The sequence below is a fragment of the Aspergillus terreus genome, genomic scaffold (assembly GCF_000149615.1).
Source record: "Aspergillus terreus NIH2624 scaffold_13 genomic scaffold, whole genome shotgun sequence".
In the NCBI taxonomy this organism is placed as follows: domain Eukaryota; kingdom Fungi; phylum Ascomycota; class Eurotiomycetes; order Eurotiales; family Aspergillaceae; genus Aspergillus; species Aspergillus terreus.
The window spans coordinates 1260026-1279656 of record NT_165936.1 but is presented as its reverse complement, the minus strand read 5'-3'; the positions used below and the strand labels follow the sequence as shown (position 1 = coordinate 1279656).

General features: G+C 56.7%; 8 protein-coding genes across 8 annotated transcripts; 4 read left to right on the top strand and 4 right to left on the bottom strand.

Moving 5' to 3' along the window:
• Positions 1-412: 412 nt before the first annotated feature.
• On the bottom strand, positions 413-1507 carry ATEG_08956 (putative RNA binding protein Rnp24; the record flags this gene model as incomplete). Its single annotated transcript, XM_001217541.1, has 1 exon — positions 413-1507. The coding sequence occupies one exon, from the start codon at positions 1505-1507 to the stop codon at positions 413-415; it is 1095 nt and encodes a 364-aa protein (XP_001217542.1).
• A 286-nt stretch (positions 1508-1793) lies between these two features.
• On the top strand, positions 1794-2927 carry ATEG_08955 (uncharacterized protein; the record flags this gene model as incomplete). Its single annotated transcript, XM_001217540.1, has 3 exons — positions 1794-1888; positions 1944-2060; positions 2117-2927. 3 exons carry the CDS (start codon positions 1794-1796, stop codon positions 2925-2927), a joined length of 1023 nt encoding a protein of 340 aa, XP_001217541.1.
• A 471-nt stretch (positions 2928-3398) lies between these two features.
• On the top strand, positions 3399-4608 carry ATEG_08954 (exosome non-catalytic core subunit RRP4; the record flags this gene model as incomplete). The annotated part of the gene is made up of 2 exons (XM_001217539.1): positions 3399-3610; positions 3669-4608. 2 exons carry the CDS (start codon positions 3399-3401, stop codon positions 4606-4608), a joined length of 1152 nt encoding a protein of 383 aa, XP_001217540.1.
• Positions 4609-5244: 636 nt separating this feature from the next.
• ATEG_08953 (IFRD domain-containing protein) lies at positions 5245-6635 on the top strand (the record flags this gene model as incomplete). The annotated part of the gene is made up of 3 exons (XM_001217538.1): positions 5245-5435; positions 5593-6552; positions 6626-6635. The coding sequence occupies 3 exons, from the start codon at positions 5245-5247 to the stop codon at positions 6633-6635; spliced, it is 1161 nt and encodes a 386-aa protein (XP_001217539.1).
• Positions 6636-7163: 528 nt separating this feature from the next.
• ATEG_08952 (oxysterol-binding protein related protein OSH3) lies at positions 7164-10138 on the bottom strand (the record flags this gene model as incomplete). The annotated part of the gene is made up of 3 exons (XM_001217537.1): positions 7164-9650; positions 9711-10034; positions 10103-10138. The coding sequence occupies 3 exons, from the start codon at positions 10136-10138 to the stop codon at positions 7164-7166; spliced, it is 2847 nt and encodes a 948-aa protein (XP_001217538.1).
• A 750-nt stretch (positions 10139-10888) lies between these two features.
• spt6 (chromatin-remodeling histone chaperone SPT6) lies at positions 10889-15319 on the bottom strand (the record flags this gene model as incomplete). Its single annotated transcript, XM_001217536.1, has 4 exons — positions 10889-11139; positions 11189-14837; positions 14900-15076; positions 15149-15319. 4 exons carry the CDS (start codon positions 15317-15319, stop codon positions 10889-10891), a joined length of 4248 nt encoding a protein of 1415 aa, XP_001217537.1.
• Positions 15320-16346: 1027 nt separating this feature from the next.
• On the top strand, positions 16347-18066 carry ste7 (MAP kinase kinase Ste7; the record flags this gene model as incomplete). Its single annotated transcript, XM_001217535.1, has 4 exons — positions 16347-16634; positions 16692-16849; positions 16910-17447; positions 17500-18066. The coding sequence occupies 4 exons, from the start codon at positions 16347-16349 to the stop codon at positions 18064-18066; spliced, it is 1551 nt and encodes a 516-aa protein (XP_001217536.1).
• Positions 18067-19037: 971 nt separating this feature from the next.
• ATEG_08949 (uncharacterized protein) lies at positions 19038-19597 on the bottom strand (the record flags this gene model as incomplete). Its single annotated transcript, XM_001217534.1, has 2 exons — positions 19038-19416; positions 19470-19597. The coding sequence occupies 2 exons, from the start codon at positions 19595-19597 to the stop codon at positions 19038-19040; spliced, it is 507 nt and encodes a 168-aa protein (XP_001217535.1).
• Between the last annotated feature and the right edge of the window lie 34 nt (positions 19598-19631).

Below are 19631 nucleotides of genomic sequence, written 5' to 3'. Positions count from 1 at the left end.
GATCATCCAACGTCAACACCAACAATAGTCAAACGTTACTTGTCGGTTCCAAGCAACGGTCTAGTTCATACCACACTAGGCGGATTGACGGGCCGATCATCATACCGACCATTGAATATAATCAGTCCATATCTTTACAATCGACCGATAACTCGGTTGGATGCCATTTAATTCCACCAACATCGAGGGGTATCAGTAAAAGCCTGAGGTCATCATCCTTAGCCACATCCATGGATTCGTGCGGCCAACCAGCCCATGAATCATCGCCATGCAAGGTTCCAGAAGAAAAGAACTAGGAAGAGACATCCAAAACGAGCCGTGTGCATAGCAGAGACTCGTCGCAGTAAGGGAGTCCTCCAATTAACCAAAACTCCTAAACGTCCTACATTATAACCCAGTCAACTGCGTCGTCTCAGTCAAAAGTGATCTTCTGGCCTTGAGCCTCCACAATGGCGCCGCTGAGCTTTTGTACAGTACCCTCATCGTACCGGCTGTATTCGGGTTTGCCCTGGCGGCCTTTCCGAGGCCGAGAAGGCTGTTCCTGTCCATCGACGACTTCACTGATCTCTGACTCCTCATTCTTCTTCTTGCCCTCTCCGTCTTTCCCAAATCGCTTCTTGTACCGGGTTGTCGCATCCTCGGCGAATTCCATCCGCATCCGTCTCCCCAAGAGGTTATTCACCCACACGCGTTTCTGTCGGGGCTTCTTCGACTTTTTCGGGGCCTCCTCCTCCGCGTCCCCCTCCTCCTCGTCGTCGTCGTCTTCATTGACCATGACGAATCCCTTCACCGCTGCTTCGGCGGCGGCAAGGTCTTCAAACGTGACCCAGCCATATCCCTTGCATTTGCCCGAATCCTGAAACGTAGCGATATGGACATGCGCCAGTGGTCCACACTGGCTGAAATGCTCCTCCAGGATCTCTTTTGTAGCGTCGAAGCCGAGGTTTCCAACAAAGATGCGTTTTGAGGGCGGGTGACCGGACGCGGTAGAGCCCCCTGCCTGCCCTTCTTCCTGCGATTTCTCTGGCCGACCCGAAAAGTTCTTCGCATCTTTGATCAAGACCCGGCGCCCGGAGAGGAGTTGTTCGCTCAGCCCCAAGGCCTCCTTCATGGCCTTTTCTGTGGAGAAATCGACGTAGGCAAAACCCTTGTTCTGGGACTTGCCGTGCTTCTCTGCGCCCTTGGGCATATGCACCCGGGTGATCGTAGCGTCGGAGAACGAGCAGTGGCCGATGAAGAACTTGCGCAAATCATCCTTGGTGATGGAGAAGGCGAGGTTTCCGATCCAAACGCCGTAGTCAGAGCGTTTTTTGGACGCGTCTTTGTCTTCCGTTGGGGCAGCAGGTTTCACTTCGGTTGTAGCATCTCCGGGGGTATCGCCGGCCTTCTTTTTGGCTTTGCGCAGCGCCTTCTTGGATGGAGGCTCCGGCGCAGACACATCGATCTCGATTTCCGGGACGTCGGGGAGCTTTCGCTTTTTGTGGTTTTCTTCGCCAATGCCTGCCATCTTCTGGTTATATTTCACCCAATCGAGCCAAAATAAGGAAAATCAAGGAAAGCGAATGAAGCAATTGGACTGGTAGCGGATGTGGTGAATAGCCGGGAAATTTTTCTGCGCCGGCAGAAACACTCCGCCCAGCCATCTCCGTCCTTAGCGCCGCCGACTCTCCGTCAGCTTGTCTTTCAACCACTTCCCGTGATCTCAGCAAAACATCACCCATTCCATCTTCCCCGTCTCATCCTAGCGACCGCTGTATACCCCGTGGTCTACTACACGACGAGCTTCTTCAGCCATGTCACAGGAGGTCGATGATTCCCGGTCGGTGGCGGAAAGCCTCCCCAATGCGCCTGATCGCGCCCCTACCAAGCGGTCGTATCGGTCATTCAAGTGCGTGCCTATTACGCCCTTACACGATCGCCATCGCAGATCTAACTGTTTGCAGGAAGAAGTTTGCCAAACTCAAGATCCAGTTCGAGCTACGAATGAAGGAGAGCGAGTCGTTAATCCGGGAAGAGCTCCGCATCCAGGACCTCTCGAAGAGGATCCAGGAACAGAACGAGTACGTCGAACGTCCCTCTGGTATTTCCCCTCAATGCAACACTAACGTCTCCGAAGTCAACTTCTTGAGGTCCTTATGGAGTTCAACGATAGCCTTCATGTCCCGTCGAATCTACGATACGGCCTCGGCGCTCCAGGAGACGGATCCTTCATGTCAACTCCTGACGGACCGCCCTCTGCGTTGCATGATGATGTTACAGCTGCGACCCAGAGACTGAAGGATGCCAAAACGGAGATGAAAAACGGCAGAATCGACATCGATCGCTACCGCGAGTTAGAAGAGGCCATGAAACGGGGCAAAGCGTTCGCACCACAGCTGGAGTATTCGGCCCTAACAAAGTTCCCGCACACGAGCCCTCCCACTGAAGAACTCAACGTGCCCACTGCCAATAGTCTCGAACAGACTTTGGGTTTTTTCACCCCGGAACATGAGACCGAATACTATCTGGCGATGGACGCCAAGCTAGGGGACGAGGCCGCCGCCCTACAGCTGAGCCGAGCCCCCGAGAAACCCTCATTTGCCGAGCGCGAAAGAGAGCTTGCCCTGCGGAACCCGATCTCGGTATACAATTGGTTGCGAAGGAACCAGCCGCACATCTTTCTCCAGGACAACGAAGTTGCGTCAGAGAAGTCTGCCTCCCGGTCGAACCTACGCACGTCCAAAAAGCCCCCCACTACTCAGCCCCGGAAGGATGAGGATACGCACGATGAAGATGGCTCTGTGGATACCAGCACTGCCAAGGGAAAGCGCAAGCGTGAGGAAGACGCCGGATACAAGCCGAAGACTAGCGGTAGTCGTTCCCGCAAGAAGAAGGACGACGGCAGTGCGAAACGTCCATCCAAGAGATCATCGGGCGTCGGCGCCTAGTTTTGAAACGTGACGCGCGACTATCTGTTCTTTTACACTGTATTATTAGTGCTTTGTTTGTCCATTTTGTGATTCGGGTATGTGGGATTTGGTTGGGGACATTGATGAATGGGTTTTCACTGAATGCATTGTTTGGCCTTGAATGTTGCGGCGATCGGTTTATGTCCTGCAAACATGTTTTCACGTTTAATCTCTGTGTACTACCAGCAAATGCTGTAGATTTTCATAAATGTCGGAAGAATAAAATCCTTAATAAAAAATATCATGTTCGCAGGTAACTGTTGATCGTGCTGTAGGTGATTGTATGCTAAGGCACAATTCACGTGCAGTGTTTGTCTCGTTTGCTCTCGAGACCAAAAGTCTCGCCGCAGATTCAACGCAAGACTCTCCACCATCAGGCTCTCTATTTCCTCGTCAAGATTACAATTCCTACAAAAGTCCCTACTTGAGGCCTCTCTAAAATCACACAGAATGGCCATTACCATTCTCCCTCCGGTAGTGGAGGACGTCTCCTACCCAGACTCCGACACGGATTCCATGTCCGTCGACTCCGATGGAGGAGTCGGTCTCGGCGCAGGAGCTTCCAGACCGAGTAAACGGCCTCGACTGGTCGAGGGAACAGACATTAGCTCGGGAATCATCACGCCAGGCGAGGTGGTGACAGACGATCCGCAATGGATGCGGTACGCTGCACGACCTTTGATCTACTCTACTTCTGTGCACAATCGCTAACTCCAACAGAGGACACGGCACCTACATGAACCCGCTATCGACCTCGATCATCGCGACCGTCGCCGGCACCGTGCAGAAAACGAACAAGCTCCTCTCGGTACAACCGCTGCGGGCGCGGTACACGCCCGAAATCGGCGACCTCGTGGTGGGCCGCATAGTGGAAGTGCAGTCGCGACGGTGGAAGGTGGATGTTGCGGCGCCGCTGCTGGCACAGCTCCCTCTCTCGGCGATTAACCTACCGGGTGGCATTCTGCGACGACGCACGAGCGCCGACGAGCTGCAGATCCGCACGTTCTTCAGCGAGGGCGACCTGGTGGTGGCCGAGGTGCAGACGGTGCATTCAGACGGGGCGGCATCGCTGCACACGCGGTCGCTGAAGTACGGCAAGCTGCGGAACGGGGTGTTCCTTGCGGTGACGGGCACGGGCGGCAGTGGCGCCTCCAGTTCGACGGTGAAGGGCGGGGTTGGCGCGGGGGCTGGGTCGGCGGCGACGGGGTCGTCGGGGACCGGGGGTGTGGTGCGCTCGCGGCGACAAGTATGGACGGTCAGCACGGCAAATGGCGGCGGCGACGTGGATGTCATCTTGGGGGTGAACGGATATATCTGGATTTCGAAGCATGCGGATGATACGCCGGCGGCGTCGTCGACGACAGAGAGTGTGTCGATCACGCGCATGGAGGAAATGGTGTCGAGCTCAATCTACTCCAGTCAGAACGATGAGATTGCGCCGCCGACACGACGGGAGATTGCGCGGCTGGCGCAGTGCATTCAGATCCTGGTGCAGGGGGGCGTGCGCGTGGACGAGGAGACGGTGATGGCGGCATATGAGGAGAGTCTGCAGGTGGATTTGGAAGTGGGTGATGACGATGAGGATGAGCATGGAGAGGGACGAGAGTATCTGGAGGGATCGAAAGCTGGACGGATTCTGGAGATGGTGTTGAAGCGGTAGTTTTTTTCCGAACCGCGATATCTCGAACCTCGATACCCTCAAATGAAATGCGCATGTGGCGATGGACATGATTGTGATTGGATTACTATAGGATCGACTGATGCGAATTACGGTATGTATTCTATGCATTTGATCTACAGTAGGAAGCATAGATATTTGTTTCTATATGAAGTCAACCTGAGGCCACCCATGGATCTGGATTACTCAGAAATCACGAGTTTACCTGGACTCTCACCTTGTTTCTTCTCTACTTCTCTTTCTCTTCTTTTCTTCTCTTCTTTGACTCTCAACTCCCGGGAATCATCTTATCGATTCTTATCCTCCTTCTACCATGCCTAGCGGTTCTAAACTATTCTTCCTCCTCTCCTCCACCACCATACCGTTCGTATAGCGCCCAACGTCATACGGGAACCCTTCGAGTATACCTCGACCCTGTGCATCTCTATCAAGGCCAGCCTATATATTCTCTATCGCTCCGATATACCTCGGATCTCATACACTTCTCGGTGCTCGTGCCTGAAAACTCTGTTCTCTACCGCACTTCATTAATTTATCCTCGCTTCTCTCCTCCCTCTCTCCCTCTTTCTCTCTCACAGTTTCTCCCCCTACGTCTACAGACAGACGACTCCCGTCAAAATGCCCGATCTCCGTCGTCAAGTGCTCGAGAGCGGCAAAACCATCTCGCGCAAAGCGGCCTCTCGTGAAGGCTCTCGCCGCACATCCCGCACCAACTCCGCTCAAAATTCTCGCCATTCCTCCCGAAACGCCAGCAGACAGGCGTCCGACGACGAGGATGCCGGTTATCTCAGCGATGAAACCGCGATGAGGTCAGTGTTATTAATAATCCTCTTTTACCTCTCTTGTCTCACCCCTCGATCCCCTCCGCATTTCTTATCGTTCCTGTCCATCATCGCGACGGGATGATGTCATCACCACCCCTCCAAAAAAATTCCCAGAAGTGACTCGTTACTAATCTCCCTCTAGTATTGGCTCCCTGGATGACCTCACCGACAACCCCGACGCCGACAACCACAACTGGACGCAGGAGCTTATCGATGTCGTCCAAGACATCCTCGACCGCAAACGCAGCAGTGTCCTTAGTCGCGAAGAGAGCTACGCCGCCTTCTGCCGCCTCGCAAAATGCCACTATATCGAAGAGAATATCCGCCGCAGCATGAGCGACTTGATGGCTGCCTTCTGCCGTAGCATCCGACAGGAGACCAGCGTGCGCGAGACGACGCTCGCCCTGCGCGCGCTCGAGCTCCTCGCCATCACCGCTTTCGACGACACCATCTACGAGAACGTCGAGCCTGTCCTCACGCGCGCCATCCGCGACTCGACCTCGCACCCGGTCAAGGCGGCCGCCATCCACGCCCTCGGCGCCTGCACCATCTTCGGCGGCGCCGGCGAGGACGCCATCATGGACCAGATGACCTTCTTCCTGGACATCGCCGCGTCGGACGGGCAGTCCATCGACGCCGCCGACGACGCAGGCTGCGTGACGGCCGCGCTACAGGAGTGGGGCGTGCTGGCGGTGGAGATTGAGGATCTCGAGGGCGAAAGCGAGGACGCGGTGCAGATCTTCATGGACCAGCTAGACAGCGGCGAGGCGGCGGTTCAGATCGCCGCCGGCGAGAACATCGCCCTGCTCTACGAGAAGAGCTACACGCCGCAAGAAGACGACGAGGCGTCCTCCGACGAGGACCAGCACCAAGGCTCCGGCGCGGGCGCCGACTCGGACGACGAGCTGGACGGCCGCCCGGCCGACGGGCCCCGCCTCATCAAGCGCTACAACGCCTACCACAACACGCACGAGCTGGAGCGCCAGCTGCAGGCGCTCGCCACCGTGCACGGCAAGCGCATCAGCAAGCGCGACAAGAAAAACCTGCACAGCAACTTCGCCTCCATCCTCACCACCGTCGAGAACCCGCGCCGCGGCCCCATGTACAACACCGCCATCGACCAGGACACCAACCGCCGCTACGGCAGCAAGCTCACCGTCAAGATCGGCCGCCAGGGCGTCATGAATATCGACCGCTGGTGGAAGTGGATCCGTCTGAACTCGCTGCGCCGCATCCTGCAGGGCGGCTTTGCCGAACACTACTACCAGGGGAACCGTGCCGTGCTGGATAGTCTACCGGTTATGGTGCGCCAGGAGACGGGGACGGCGGATCGCTCGGCCGCGAAGAAGGCGGCCAAGACGCGGAATTCGAAGCGGTGGGCAGTGCACGATCATTCGGATGAGGAGATGTAGTCAGCTGATCCCGTGGTACTACGGTACATACATGCGTTTGCACCCCATACATACTGCGTGCACCCTATACACAAAGACAGACACTGAGCAATCAGTCAGACCGGCGTTGTTGGTTATGTTTGTTTCCTTGCGATGATAATGATTGATATACGACTCTGGTTAGTTGCGAATGACAAACGTTAGATCATACTCCGTACGGAATCAGCGTAGAGTCCGAACATCTCACATAAATCATGCTATATACGAAACAACGTAAGTACACTGTGTACACCCCCAACCGGAGGAGGAGTCTAGTCTACGTCTACGTCTTGAACACCGGCACCACGCCGCTCCAGTTGCCCTTGGCCCGCTCCTCCCAGTACCCGTCCTTGCCAGCCTTCAACCGCCACACGACCTCGCCGTCGTTGGCGCCCGCATCCTCATCCACCCGCGCAAACCACCGCGGCGTCCACGACTGCTCCGCGGCTTCCATGTCGCGCCGGCGCGCGCGCTGTGCCTCCTCGAGCTGCACCTTGAGCTCCTCAGCGCGGTCGACATCACCGTCTTCCAGCGCGCGCTGGTCGGGCCGCAGCCGCGAGTCTGTCGCGGGCAGGCGGCCGTCCTCGATGGGGGTGATCTCGTTCAGGGCGGCGGCAAAGGTCGTCATGCCGTAGACCTTTGGGGCGTTAGCGACCAGCGGGCCGGCCTGCCAGATGGTCGAGCCGGTGGCGGAGCCGTTCCGGGTCAGCTGCAGGGCGGCGGTCCAGGAGCCGGTCAGGCCGAGGGGCAGGTCGCGACCGGAGGCGTCGAGGGCCTTGGTGGCAACCTCTTCGCTGCGGCCGGAGAACATGCCACCGGCTTTGAAGACGGAGACGGACTTATGGCCGGAGGACTCGTTGAGGACGGTCATTTCGCCGACAGGCTCGACGTATTTCTCACCGGCGATGATGTTGCGCAGGAAGGAGGTGGCAGGCGACCAGCTGAAGTGCTCGCCGGTCGGGTGCAGCGTGAGCCGCATCTTGCCCTCCGTGACGATCTCGGCTGACTTGCCCCAGAACTTCTGAGAGGGCATTGGCGACTGCGCCAGGCTCCAGTCCTTGCCGTCCGCCTGGTAGGCGAGCTGCACAGGGCGGTGGGAGACCTTTTCGGCGATGAAGCGGAAGCCGAGGTCCTCGCGGACGAGCTCGTAGGTCTCGCCGAGCATGGGGTTGAAGGGTTTGCGGAGGGCGCGCTCGCGGACGCGGTTGCTGGAGAGGGTGGACAGTGCGTAGGCGGTCACATACATGAGACGCTCGACCGCGTCGGGCGAGTGGGCGGCTTTGTCGAGGAGAGGCGCGTATTCCATGACCTCTGCACCGCGCTGGAGCAGTGAGAGTGGCTCGTTGGACGAGACGGGCATAGAGATTTGGGACAGGTCTTTTCCGACGTTCTTGCGTAGGAACCCAATCAAGCTGGGCGGCATGACGGTGGGCGCGGCGATGGTCGACCGGCGAGGCACCGGGTCCAGGGGCAGCGGGGTGAGGGACTTGGGGCGCGCCGGGAAGAAGGATGAGTACCGGTCGTCGCCCGCGGCCTCGGAGATGTCATCGTCGCTGTCGGAGGGAGCGTCGTCGGAGACGACTCGGTCGTCGGCCTTCTTCTCTTCGTTGGCTTCGTCATCGCTGTCGCCGTGGATCGTCAGGAGCGGGGATGTGTTTCCGTCGACCGCGTCGAAGAACTCCTGCGACATGTCCGATTCCATACTCATGCGCGACTGCACTGTCATCGCAGGCGGGTGACGTCGGTGCTTGCTCTCCGCAATCAGAGAAGTGAATTCGCTCACGACGTTGTCGAGGTCGCGGAGGAGGGCCATCAGATTGTCATGGATCTCCTCCGCTTGGTCTGGATGGCTAGAGACACTGCCGGGTTTACGCTCACCGGAGAGGGAAGCAGCATCAGCACCGCCCGCGCTCGAGCCCGGCACCACGAGCTGCTGAGAAGAGGAAGCCATCGTGGTGTTGCGCTTGACGCCGCCGGCCGGGGTGTTTCCACTGGTCTTGCGTTTCCAGAAGGGACGTCGTTCCCGCGCGTCGGCCGTCTCCACACCGTTCGCGTCGGAGGGAGGATGCGGGCTGGGAGACCGACCGCGGGGCCGGTCGTAGGTCAAGTACTTGGGGTCGGTATCCTTGGCCAGTCGTCGGACGGCATCACGGGACCCAGACACCTTGCTCACCAGACTCTCGACCTGTTCCCACTCGCGCTCTTCGGCCGGGTTCGTTGGCAGGCGCAGCGACGGCACGCGGAGTAAGGGCTCGGGTTGGTGCAGTTCCTCGCCGGGGGTCTTGGACGAAGAAGCCTTCTCGAGAGCACGCTTCCACGAGAAGAACTCGCTTTCGTTGCTGGCGCGGAGGTGCCAGATCTCCGCGCCGGAGTCGATGGAAATCTCGCGGGACTTTTCGTTGCAGGCAACTGCAGCTAGGGAGAGTGGGATCGAGCCACGAAGAGCGGACGAGTTCCGGTCATGGTAGTAGGACAAGGTGGACGAGGCGAAGTCCAAGGAAAAGAACCGCCGGGCCCAGCCCTGGTGACGCTTCCGGCGTCTTTTATGTAAAACGCCCGTATGGACGGAGGCCGGGTCGACATTACCGGGTTGGGGCACGGCGTGCGTGACACTGTTGCCCCGGCGTCGCGAGGCGAGAGGCTTGCTCGAGTCCGACGAGTCGGTGCCGCGGGATATCAGGGGACCGCCGGCAGCATGAGGCACGGGGGCCGACTGTGGGGGCAAATCGGTGGGGTAGGTGAGCAGCACGAGAGTGACCGTCTTAGAGAGCTGTTTAGAGAAGGTATTATCAAATACCAGGGCATAGTTGCCGCCTTCGTTGGGCGGGACATCGTAGGTGCCTTGGACAATCTTCTCAGCCTCGCATTTGCCGACCCAGCGAATCTGTTTCAGGCCGATGCCGGTCAGCTTCTCGATGACGGCGGAGGAAGACGCGCTGTGCAAACGCGACGAGGAGGAGTTCGCGGTCGCGGGTAGGTTCTCGTTCGAGTCGGTGCTGTGCGAATCGGTGGAGGGGAGGTTGTTCGAGGAACCGAGGACGGCGGCATGGCCAGGGTGCTTGAAGATGCCGAAATTGAGGGACTTTTTATGCGGCTGGATGCTCCACGAGATGGTATGGCCGGCTTTGACATTGACCCAGCGCACAAAATAGGACTGTAGAGCAGTAGGTGTCAGCAAACACACGGCTTCAGTAGGCCCTCACCCACTGCGTCATTGCCTACCTTGCTGTGGATCTCCAGCTCCTCCATGGCCGCCATGGTCGCGGAAACGAGAGCGAGAAAGGGACAGTCGCGAGAGAATGAATGGAATCGTCTGGTCGTGGATGGGGAGGCGTTTCAGCTGAGGATGAGGCTGCGTGGCCGGAAGGAGAATGTGAGACGGAGGGTATGGGGGGATTGACGGGAATGGGAAGAGGCACGAGGGGATCAATTCATGGAGGGAAGGGAGGCAATTGGGATGAACAAAGGTGGGAGAGGTAAGAGAGAGAGGGAGAGGGATGGAGGAAGGTATAGAGGGAGTAGAGAAGGGTGGAAGAGAGAAGAAGAAGAGAGCAAGACGAGGAATGGAAGAAGTGGTGGTGGTGAGGCTCAGCGTGGTGGTGGTTGTAGTAGTACGGAGGGGGTACCTGTCAGCACTGCTAAGAATACTAGGGGCCCAAAGTACCCCAAAGTATGTACTCCGAAAACCACCGAGGGAATCCCCGCTCTTCTTCACATGAACCCCCGGCTCAGCCAGAGGAGTTATCGTTTTTTGCCTATTCGGGAGTATCTTGCGAGGTGGAGATACTAGGTATACAATGTGTACTAGTAGTCGTTTTGTACTAGTTCTATAGTGGTCCATTTCTTCCATCCATGCATCAATAACACCGTCCCAAAGAAAGAAGAGAACAGAAAGCAGAAGGATATGTAATTACAGATCGGTATACAGAGCCATAGCAGGAATCGAGTTCAAGATCAGTAGAAAAAAGGAAAGGCAAGAATCCAAAATCAATAGTTAGTACACGCTTTTCACCGCCGCTTGCCCGCCTGCATGTTCGTAAAGAGCAGCTTGAACCCATTGCACAACGCCCGCATGTCGGGATACGGATTGCGTTGCAACTCGTAGCCTTGGGGAATCACTTTCACCGGCCAGCTGTGCAGCGGCGCCCGTTCGCCTGCCTTGAAGCACAGGAAGAAGTATCCCGCGTGCTTCGGGTCGATGCAGAATGCGTACGCCGATCGCTTCGGGTTGGCCTTGGTATACGTCTCCAACCATTGATCTGTTCCTCTTAGTGAGATCCCATCCACCAACCCAGAGAGGAGACTTACAGGTAGCATCCCGGTTGCCGTCTTGATACTTCTCATGCAATGTCATCTCGTCCACCTTCTTGGCCATCGCTTTGACGTGGTTGAAGATCAGATCGTCCAGATCGCTGTACGTGTACCGTCCGCCCACCTTCAGCGTGCGACCCACCGAGAACTCGTTCTCCTTGTCCAGCTCCAAGACGTCAATATGCTGGAAGATTCCGTCCGCCACCTTCCAGGTCACCGCCAGATGATCCGGTCCCTTGGACGACGGCCGGATCACCACATCGCCTCGGCTCTGCGTGCCCAGGAATTCCTCCGCCTGCGTCGAGTTGAACGGCCGGAACAGCGGGTGTTTGATGACACGCATCGTCCGTCCGCCGCTCTGCGTCTTCTCCTGCAAGGCCTCGCGATCCTGCCGCTCCTGTCGGTCATCCCATTCGGTGGGCATCCGGTCCGGCACCTTAGCCACCGGCCGGCTCACCTGTTCTTCGCGAAGCGACACATTACACGTGAAGTTCTTGCGGTTCAGGAACAGGATCTTAGCCGGCACCGTCTGGTGCGGCGCGTACAAGGCGCGCACGGGGATGTCATATCGATCCGTGAGCTCCGACTCTGGGACCAACGCCTCGACGCCGCAATCCAACTTCCCGTCAATGTGGTCGTCGCTGACCCGCTTGATAGAAACCGGAACCACCATGCCTTCCGACAAGGTCTCTGACGTTTCACCTGTGAGCATGGTGAAGATCGCATCCGTACTCAGGAAGACAAGCTGCTTGCGTAGCTCCTCATACGGTCCCTGCAGTTCGGCCCGGATCAACTCCAGTGTCGCCCGCTTCCGCTGATTCAGGTTCTTCTCCAGCTGCTCGGCATATTCTTCCAGGATCAGATCGTTCACACGATCCTGCGCCTGTTCACGGAACAGCTTGCGGACAATCGCTCCCGTGCCATTTTCATCCGTCTCCGCCTTGATGTCTTCTTCGTCCAGTTCCAACGCATCCGCCGCCATCTTCCGGGCAATATCATAGTCTTCGGGGTGCACTCGCGTGTTATCCAGCGGGTCGGCATCCGGATCGGTCTGCTGGAAATCGACATACAGGAAGCTGGCGCAGTTGTTCCACACCTTCACTCCCATGGCCGGATACTGGGCGTTCACGCCCAGCAACTCCACCCGGTTGTTCACGACTCCCCCATTCATGTTGACGATCTTGAGCAGATGCGCCGCCTTCCGCGGCCCCAGACCACAAACGTACGGCAGAAGGTTGGCCGTCGCGGTGTCGATCACCGCTTCGTTGATGTCAACTCCCACCATGTTGACGATATCGACCAGTGCGGTTTCAAGCTGCTTCAACAAGAGATCCTGCGAAATCAGTTGTTGGCCCGGCTTGAACTGGATCGACACGATGTCCCGCCCCAGCGAAGCATACTCCTTCAACGGACTCTGCAGGTATTTGCCCAAGGCGACACAGTAATGTGTCAGGGGACCAAAGCTAGGATGATCTTTGCGCGCCCGCTCGCTGTGCTGATACAGTCGCGCCACCTCATCGTTGACAATGATCACTTCCATGGGATCGCGAACTTCCTTGTTCATATCATTCGTGTAGGGGGCACTCCGAATATCCTTCTTTTCGATGGCTTCGCAGAGCAGCTTATACAGCCGGCGCGTCTCGGGGGTCATACCGGACACACCGAGCACATCAGGCCGACGGCGCTCAATCAGGTCAAGTAGCGCGTCCAGATCCTTACCATCGGCAACTCCCCGATCAACGTCTCCCACGGACAGATCAGTGAACTTGCCATTCTCCAGCACGCGGCCATCCTCCTCGATGTAAGCCCAATGGATGGGATCCCGACCAACGATGCCAGATCCTGTCGACAAGGTGAGAACACGAGGGATGGTTCCGATAACCATGCCCTTGGGCTTATACGGAGCTTGATCCAACCGCTGGTAGAAGGCCTCCCGGCATTCTTTCGCCACATGGTTTTCACATTCCTGGCGAATGTTTTCCTTCACACTGCGGTTGATCAGCCGTTCCAGCTTGCCCAGGGCCATGTCCAAAACCTCCCTGCGCAGGCCGTTCCAGGCGTCCGCAAGTTCACTGTAGTTGTCGGACTCAATATCCGGGTACAGGCGCTGGCGGAAATGGTCGAAATTCTCGAACCGGACCTTGACTTCCACCAAACCTTCCTCTTCGGCTTTAAGCATGCGGAGATACAGCTCCGGCCGCCGAGCGATGTCACTGAGCTGTTGATTGCGTAGGTATTTGAATTCGTAGTAGGGATGCTGCTCATCGATTCTTCGCAGACCCTTCTCCGTGCGGAAGCAGTCGACGGCACCGTTCATGTAGTATGCCTGCCGGACGACCTTGCGCATCTTCGGACTCATAACAATCTCTTCCGCGAACATGCTCTTCGCGGCTTTCACGACATGGGAGGCATTGGAGAAATCATTGTCCACGAAACCATCCGCCATCTCGTCTGGACGACTGGTGGGGTCCTCGGTGTACTGACGACGGCCTTCCTTTAGAGCATTCTGCGCGAAAGCGTCGGCTGTGATACCAAAGGCGTTCACGAGACCGTAAGCTTTGCCGTTGCGAACGCGCTCGAAGAAAGTTTTGCTGGTAGCCTTTCGCCGCTGGTTCTCGCCATTCGCGTCGCCGTTCATCAAGGTCAGATCGCGCAGCTGGGAGGCGTACTGGAAATGGATGTAGTCCTGGACATCTTGGAGCTCCTCCATGGTCGTGGCCACCGGGAGGAGTTCCTCCACTACCGGATCGTTCACCTCGTAAAGACTCTGAATGTTGTCGTAGGTTTTCTGAATCGTATTGCGCTTCTCCACCAGGGCCTTGAACTTGAGATCATGGTCGAAGATCTCCCACAAATCTGTCATGTTCAATAGCTTCTCCGCCTTGGTGGTGTATTGGGAGGAATCGGCATCATACCCGTCGGCGGGGACCTTGACGGTATGGATCACGTAGTCCTTGCGGTGATGGAAGATGAAGGGAACCTCCCAGTCATCGGTGACGAGGAACTCCAAGACCTTGGCGACGGAGCGCTGGAAGGGTTCTCGCAGTTCCGGCTCAATGCGCTTCTTGAGAAGCATGAGGTTGGCGATCCATGCGGCCTCCTCCCGGAACTGGTCCTCTGTCAAAGTGACATTCCGGTACGGCTTGCGGGCAATCTGGTGACGTTCCGGCTCATCCAACAAACGGATTTCGTTATCCTCCTCCGTCAACATCTTCTCGGCCAGCTGCGAGGGTTCGAAGACATCCTTCAGGTCCAGATGCTTCTCTTCGTCCTCTTCCTGTTCCTGCTCTTGATCCTCCATCTCCAGGGCAAAAAGGTATTCATTTCCATCACCAAACGCGGCGCGCATATCCTCGAGTGCGTTTTCATCCAAGCCGGTGGCATCGGCGGCTCCCGGACCGGTGAAGCCCCTCTTTGCCGGACGTGCGATCTCCAGATCCTCCCTCTCGCGCTGAACTTCTTCATCCGAGAACACATCCTCCTCGATGAAATCGTCCATCTCATCCATTGGTCGGCGGTGACTAGGACGACCATAGTCGCCTGCCCCTTCCTCCTCCTCATCGGAATCGAAAATGTCGTGGATACCTTGGGAAGTGTGGCGCGAATCGCGATCTTTGTGGCCTCTCTTGAGGCGCTTATATTTGGACTGAATGCGGTTAGGGGACTTGGTTAGCCATGTTGCCACATGCACCTGCGGGATGGACATACTTCAGCGGCGGACTCTTTCAGCGCAGGATTGAGCTCACCGATGAGCTCGAGATCTTCTTCATCCAGATGCTCATCTTCGCGCTCGCGTTCCTCCCGTCTCCGTTTCCGTTTCTCCCGTCGGCGTTCGGCACGTTCTTCGAGTTCCTCATCTTCGTCGACGATGAAACCTTCGCGGACCTAGATGGTAGAGTGACGGTCAGCGGCTGTATCCGACACGGATCATGGACTCGGTGGGCATGGAGCACCTACGGCGCGAGCAGCCTCTTCATCATCGTCATCTTCTTCGTCTTCTTCGCTGGAGTCGTTGAAGTGATTCTCGGTGCCAGCACCCTCACGGACTTCCCCTTCGTAGTCATCGGGAAGTTCCTCCTCGTCATCATCCAGCATGGCCTCCCCCTCGACCAAATCGCGAGCGCTCATTGTGGCTGCACCGGGGGTAGATGGAGCTGCGTGCGGTGGAGGTGAAAAGGGATGGAGATGGAGAAAAGCAGAACCCGTCCCAGGATAGGGAGACGGAAAAGACCGGGTCTGATACGGTCAGCCCGAGGAAAGGGGGAAGAGAATGGAAGAGATGAAAGTGAGAGTCGAGAGAGAAAGCGAGAAAGAGCGCAGTTGTTGTTGCGGCGGAAAGAGCGCTCGTGTGGCGCAGGTGTGGCTGGTGGTCATGTGATCTATACCACATCTAATAGATCCTTGATACAAGGTATTATTGTATTCAACAGTAAGTGTTTGGTCCTGTCTTTGATTTACTGGGTTTACTATTGATCATTATAATCGATTAGTATAGCAGAACCTATGACTATTGTGTGAGGATAATGATATTACCCTGGGCGGTGATATATATCTGCAGCAGTTGAACACTATAAGTCCACATTGCAGTCAATATTCTTAGAACTTCAATTCAATTGATCTGTAGTCACGATATTCAAATATATATTATATAACTTACCTGCACATATTATTTTCACTACAGATTGATCTATGTACAGAACAAAAGTCCTCCGTGGCTGGCCGTCAACTGGTCTCCGCCCGCGACAGAGTTCCCCTCCTCCACCATCCATCATCAACTCTCTCTCTCTCTCCCTCTTCCTCTACCGTCATTCAGACCCCATCCCACCACAACAGACTCCATGGGGACACATCTGATCTGAAATTACCTCTCCCCTATTCGGATAATCTCCTGAACCAAAGGATCTGTCCTCCGCCTCCCTCCCCCGGAAGAACGGCGCTTGTTTGCAGTTCAGCGCCCAATAACTTCAACGCCGCCTTATTGTCTCACAGGCCGATTGCTTTATTTATACCCTCCGGCGCCTACAGATCTAATCGGTATCTCCTTAGGCGGATTGGTATCCTTGCAGGAAATTTCCCTTTCCTACCGACCTGTTCATCGAACTTTTCTCTTCTCGTGTCAACGACCCCTCGGTGACCCGCCGTCACGTCTCCCACCATGGCCGACCAATTCAAAGCCCGTACGTTGAAGCGGAAAAATGTCAAGGGCCTCGCCTTGAACGCGACTCCGAAACCCGTCTCCAACCCCTCCGACGGTGATGCCCAGATTCCCGGAGCTATCGGCAATCTGGACGGTAACCGCACCGACACGCTTGAAATCGGCTTGGAGTTTCGTCTCGACCTGCGCAGTGAGGATCTGATCACGCTGAAGGAGCTGGGCGCGGGCAATGGAGGGACAGTCTCTAAGGTTATGCATGCCTCCACCAAGGTGGTCATGGCCCGAAAGGTATGCAGAGTTCTCTTCCAGTTCGCTGCGGACCACAACCCCTGACCATTCCGACAGATAATCCGCGTCGATGCCAAAGAGAATGTGCGAAAGCAGATTCTGCGAGAATTGCAGGTTGGTCACGATTGCAACTCGCCCAACATCGTGACCTTCTACGGGGCCTTCCAGAATGAAGCCAGAGATATTGTCCTGTGCATGGAATACATGGACTGCGGGTGAGACCTGGCCATATCAGCGGACATCTCCTGAACACTGTTAACCTTTGTCTTCTGTAGCTCTCTTGACCGCATATCCAAGGATTTTGGTCCTGTGCGAGTCGACGTCCTAGGCAAAATCACCGAATCGGTCCTGGCGGGGTTGGTCTACCTCTACGAAACCCACCGCATCATGCATCGCGATATCAAGCCTTCCAACATTCTCGTCAACTCGCGCGGTAACATCAAACTCTGCGACTTTGGTGTCGCAACCGAGACCGTCAACTCCATCGCCGACACCTTCGTGGGAACGTCGACGTATATGGCCCCGGAGCGTATCCAAGGCGGTGCCTACACTGTGCGCTCGGACGTGTGGAGCGTGGGCTTGACGGTCATGGAGCTCGCCGTGGGTCGGTTCCCCTTTGACACGTCCGACTCGTCCGCCGGAGACCGTGCGAGCGCCGGCCCCATGGGTATCCTGGACCTGCTGCAACAGATTGTCCACGAGCCCGCCCCGAAGTTGCCCAAGAGCGATGCGTTCCCTCCAATACTGCATGAATTTGTGGCCAAGTGCCTTCTCAAGAAGCCCGAGGAGCGGCCTACTCCTCGTGAACTATATGTACAGCCCCCCCGTCCGTCCAACCTCAGCCGTGCCGACTAACTCTCCATAGGACAAAGATGCGTTCCTCCAGGCCGCCAAACGGACACCCGTCGACCTCCAAGAATGGGCTATCAGCATGATGGACCGCCATAACCGCAAATCGTACCTGGCCCCGCCGCCACCCAAGTCCCTGAAGGAAGAATCCTCGCATCCCAAGCCCCCTCCGAAGCCGGCCGCGAGCAAACCATCTCGCAGCCCGCAGCATTACACCCCGACCTCCGGCGAGATCCCCGTGAACATCGCCAGCGACGTCTCCTCCCACCAACGGCACTACCACATCCCCTCGAACCCCTCCCCGCGCCCCTCTTACCAGACCCGCTCCCCACTCTCCATCTCGCTCGAGCATCTGTCTCTGGAAACGCGGGAAGACGAGTACCGCCAGGGACGCCGGCCCTCGCGCAACCACCACGCGGACCCGGCATCCGCTCTCGAAGCCCCGCGCCCGTCCATGGCATCGCGCTCCGCCAGCTCCCACAACACCAAATCCCGCATGCCGCTGCAGTCGTCCGCCTTGCCGATTCGCGCGCCGCCCCCGAGCGGACCGCCGCCTCCGCCGCCGGTGCAGAGAAGACTGTGACTCTTCTAAGAAGCCCCGACCTAGACCATCGGAACCGCCAAATCACCACATTGACCTGCTGCGGTCAATACATATGATATCATCTGTTCTCCTTTCGTGACGTGTTGATGCGAAGCACTCTAGATAACGGACCCATAACCGCGCGCTGACTTGATCCATTGATTGAACCACGTTCCTGACGTTTGCATCGGCAAGGCGTATTCATATTTATTCATATTCATCTCTTGTTTTCTTTCCTTCTCTCTGGATGTGCTCATTTCATACCTCACCCATCGCCATCTCTTCATTGTATCCTCTGTCCTTGTTCATTGCGTTTTCCCTTCAATGCCGCTTGGTTATGTCTGTTTGATAGCAATCGTTCTCATGTCATGGAAGCCCTCGTTTCTTTCGTTTCATTTCCTTCATCGCTAGCAAGATGAGAATGGTTGCATGGCCGAGATGGCGAGGCTGGAACTCTTGCATCTTCGATCCGCCAACTACCAACCGACTCATCTTACCTTGTTCCTATCTATGTCTTCTTGGTCGAATGCAATCGCCGATGCGCACAAGAATATACGAGTTGCATATCATCGACGCAATACATTGACTCTCGAGCGTTGGAGGATATCTCTGTTTGTACCTATCCTTTTGCATACCAGCCTACCAACCACCGACTGCCATCGAACCATAACCAGAGGATCCTCGTATTCATTGTAGACATGGAAGAGGGAAGCAAAGAAGCACTGGCGCCGCACCGCATATGCATGCACGCAGACAGATAGACTAATACATCACCGACCTTCATAGCAAGGAACACCACAATCTATCCGCGGGGACGGTCATTTAGAAGCAAAACACAACGAAAAAATCAACATGTTCACCCAGTCTACTGAACCGTTCATCACCACCCCTCTCGACCCAGACCCGACGCCAACAAAAGCAAACAAAAACCCCGAACAATGTCAGAGAAGGCGAGAGATATGTCGTACAGGTTACTTCATCCCGATCTCGGACCCAGCCGTCGCATTAGGGCCTGCGGGAGCAGGCACAAGGTTTGGTCTTGGTGCCAGTTCGACCATCGCCGGCGTCTTGCCGCCGCGTGTACTTGTCGAACCGCCACGGCCTGCAGCAGCACCACCACCGCGTCCATGAGATGTGGAGGCAGCTGCCGACTTGTCGTCTGCGGTCGGGCGAGGTTTGTTGATGCGCCGACGGGAGGTGCCTCCGCGCGACCCGGGGCCGCGCAACGGGAGCCCCGTCTCTTGCGAGAAGGGTACGGCCGCCGCGAGAGGGTGTTGGTGCTGCGTCGCCGGTGCACGACTCCGGCCTCCACGGCCGCGACCACGACCGCGCTTGATAGTTCCGTCCGCGCTGAAAGAAGGATTAGCATCGTTGCTCCGTGAGAGGATCGACAGGGTACATACCGCTCGACTTGGACCTTCTCCCCCTCCGGCACCAGGGGTCCGCTGTACACGAAGAACCCGTCCTTACTGGCCGCGGCCTGTTCCTGCCAGGCAGCTCGCTGTCGTCGACGACGGGTCGTCTCGGTCATACTCTTCATCTTCTTTCGGCGACGCTTCTTCTGC